Source organism: Saccopteryx leptura, chromosome X (assembly GCF_036850995.1).
Source record: "Saccopteryx leptura isolate mSacLep1 chromosome X, mSacLep1_pri_phased_curated, whole genome shotgun sequence".
Lineage (NCBI taxonomy): Eukaryota > Metazoa > Chordata > Mammalia > Chiroptera > Emballonuridae > Saccopteryx > Saccopteryx leptura.
In genome coordinates, this window is record NC_089516.1 from 73,276,990 (window position 1) to 73,279,562 (window position 2,573).

The 2,573-nt window shown below is 49.2% G+C and overlaps 1 protein-coding gene across 1 annotated transcript; it reads right to left on the reverse strand.

The window, feature by feature from the left end:
• Nucleotides 1–731: 731 nt before the first annotated feature.
• RTL3 (retrotransposon Gag like 3) lies at nt 732–2,180 on the reverse strand. The gene has a single exon (XM_066357472.1). It carries the CDS (start codon nt 2,178–2,180, stop codon nt 732–734), a length of 1,449 nt encoding a protein of 482 aa, XP_066213569.1.
• Nucleotides 2,181–2,573: the final 393 nt, after the last annotated feature.

A 2,573-nucleotide genomic window follows, 5' to 3' on the forward strand; every position in this document is an offset into this window, starting at 1 on the left:
TAATTGAAAGAGCCACATGTTAATGCAGGATTCAAAGAAATGGGCATGCAGGGTTGGAGAAAAAAAAGCAGCTCAAAGTCATCAGGTTCAGTCCATGATCCAAGAGGCAGAATCGTTGTACAGGTAGCTTTTGTTCATTGCCAGAGATGCAGTGGAACTTTCTGGAAGCAGCAAATGCTGATGACAGCTGAGGTAACAGAAAACAGGTTGCCAGGAACAGTCACTAGGACGCAGGATCTACCCAGCAATTATTTCATCACGGCATCTTCTATTCCACCTGTGCCTGAAGCAATTATAGTGACAATAACGAGATGGAAAGGACACAGTGCGGGTACTCCATTCTATGTTTGGGTCATGTGTTTCAAGCCAGTGAATCCCAAGAATCAGAGGGTATTGTGGTGCATGAATAATATCAAACTGGAGCTCTTCAACATGGTTTCCAATTTTAACTTTGATAGGTGGTGTTTCCTTAGTTATAGGTCCATTAATCAGTGGACGGCCATCTACTGTTTCGAGCATCAGAGGGAAGATGTTATTGCGAATGGGCAGCTTCTCCCGTAGAACCACAGAGTGGTCAATGCTGTTTCTGTAGGAGCCTGAATCCACCATTGCCTGCTCAAAGAACTGTCGTCTTCCCAGTTGAATTTCAACAGTAAGCCATAGGGTACGGGACATGGATATTGGAAATGAGGGGGATGCATATTTATAGATTGGCCCGCTCGGGTTCCCCCTTACCGCCGGGCCTCGGTGTTTTCCGCCTGCTGCACTCGATGAGGCTTGACAGGGCAATTCCTGGCAAAATGACCAGGATGAGCACAGTAGAGGCATAAGTGGCCTTCACGGCGACGGGCCCGTTCCACTTCACTGAGATGTGGGCGATTGCTTGCACCCTGCATAGGCCGGTCTTCAGCTGGTGGACTCTCAGCCCTGGCTGTCTCCTCAGAGGGACTTGCCCCTTTTGAATTTGGATCAGGCTTATCACTTAGCTTCTTTTCTAGGCTGATGCACTTGGCGATGAGATCAGATAGATTGGTGGCTGAGCCTGTGCGAGGCAGTTCATCTCGGATAGAACTAGCAAGCCCTTCCTGCAATTGGATGCAGTGAGTACTTTCATCCCAGTTTAGCTCTTGAGTAATGAGGTGCAAGTGGGTGGCATACTGATGGACAGGGTTTTCCCCTTGGCAAAGCTGACGAATGTGGTGTTTGGCATCTTCTATGTTTTCTGGATTGTCACAAGTAGCCTGGAGCACTTGTATGAAACTTTCGAATTGCTCCAGGTGGGGGCTTGGGATATCTAGGAAGGTCTGGAAGCACCTTCCTGCCTCACCTGAGAAGCAGTTGCCAACAAAGCTCACTAAGGCTGCTTCAGTGGGATACAGGTCCCTTCTGACTCTTATGTGACTATTCAATTGAACCAAGAACTCAGGAAGCTTCTGGGTGCTGCCATGGAAGCCTAAAGGATATTCTAAGGGGAACGCTTCAGCCTCTAAACCACTGGGGGACTGTGAGAACTCTGAAGTAGCTGATGTTTCAACAGCTATTAGGCCCTCCGAGGATATTGAGGGCTGTAAGAACTCCTGGGCATCTGGAGGACCCAGAGGTTCTGAGGGAGCCCAGACCTCAAGGGGCTCCAGGTATGTCAAGGTCTCCTGGCATTCTGGTATCTCCTGGGGCTCCTGGGCATTTGGGAGATCCCGGAGCTCTGAATTCTGGGCCTCTGGAGTATCCTTGGTATCAGGAGGCTCTTGGGCCTGCTTGACTTCTGGGACCTTGTGGGCCTTTAGGGCCATTAGAGGCTTCTCGAGCTCCTTAGTTCCTGATGGCTCCAAGAACTCTGGGGCTGTTGGGGACTTCAAGAGCTTCTGTGTTTCCTGAGCCATAGGATTCACCTGTGGCTCCTGGGATGCTAGGGTCCCCCAGGCTGGGAGCTCCTGGGGCTCTCTGGATTTCTGAGGCTCCTCAAACTCTGGGGAATTTAGGGGCTCTGAGGATTTGGGGGGCTCCTGGGCTGCTGTGGGCTTCTGGAGTGGTTCATCCTCTTTGGCTGCTTGGGATTTCTGGAGCTCTGGGATCTGGGCCTGCAAGGCAGCATTTTCTTCCATAAGCCTCTGCATTTGGGCCTGCAGAATTTCATTCTCCAATTTCAGAGCAATATAAGAGGCTGCTAAGTCTTCTACCATCTTTTGAGGAAATGGGCTTGGTTTGGCAGTTGGTTGCCAAGAGAGATTGGGTCTTGTGAGGTCTTTCTAAAAGCTCCTCACAGGCTGATGTCAGGCTCCTTGAGTTTTCCAGATGGGGTTTTGGGCCCCGCCAAGGCTGATTAACAGGAGGTCACTGGGAGCCTCTGGGAATCAACAAAGGGAGGTATCTGATGATACACTGTAAAGAGAGTAGGGTCTGAGAATCAGACACTATAGAAAGCTCTCATTTAAAAAAATTAGAACAAAACCTGCCCAACAGTGTTGGGTTTCTTTTGCTATAAGCTCATATTCATGATCTGGGTCATATATGCTGGCTCAGACTCCATGATATTTTACAAACAGCATCTAACCATGACTGTGTGACATTTTGAA

Coding starts and splice junctions, on each gene's coding strand:
- RTL3 (XM_066357472.1), bottom strand. CDS start 2,180: ATGGTAGAAGACTTAGCAGCCTCTTATATTGCTCTGAAATTGGAGAAT.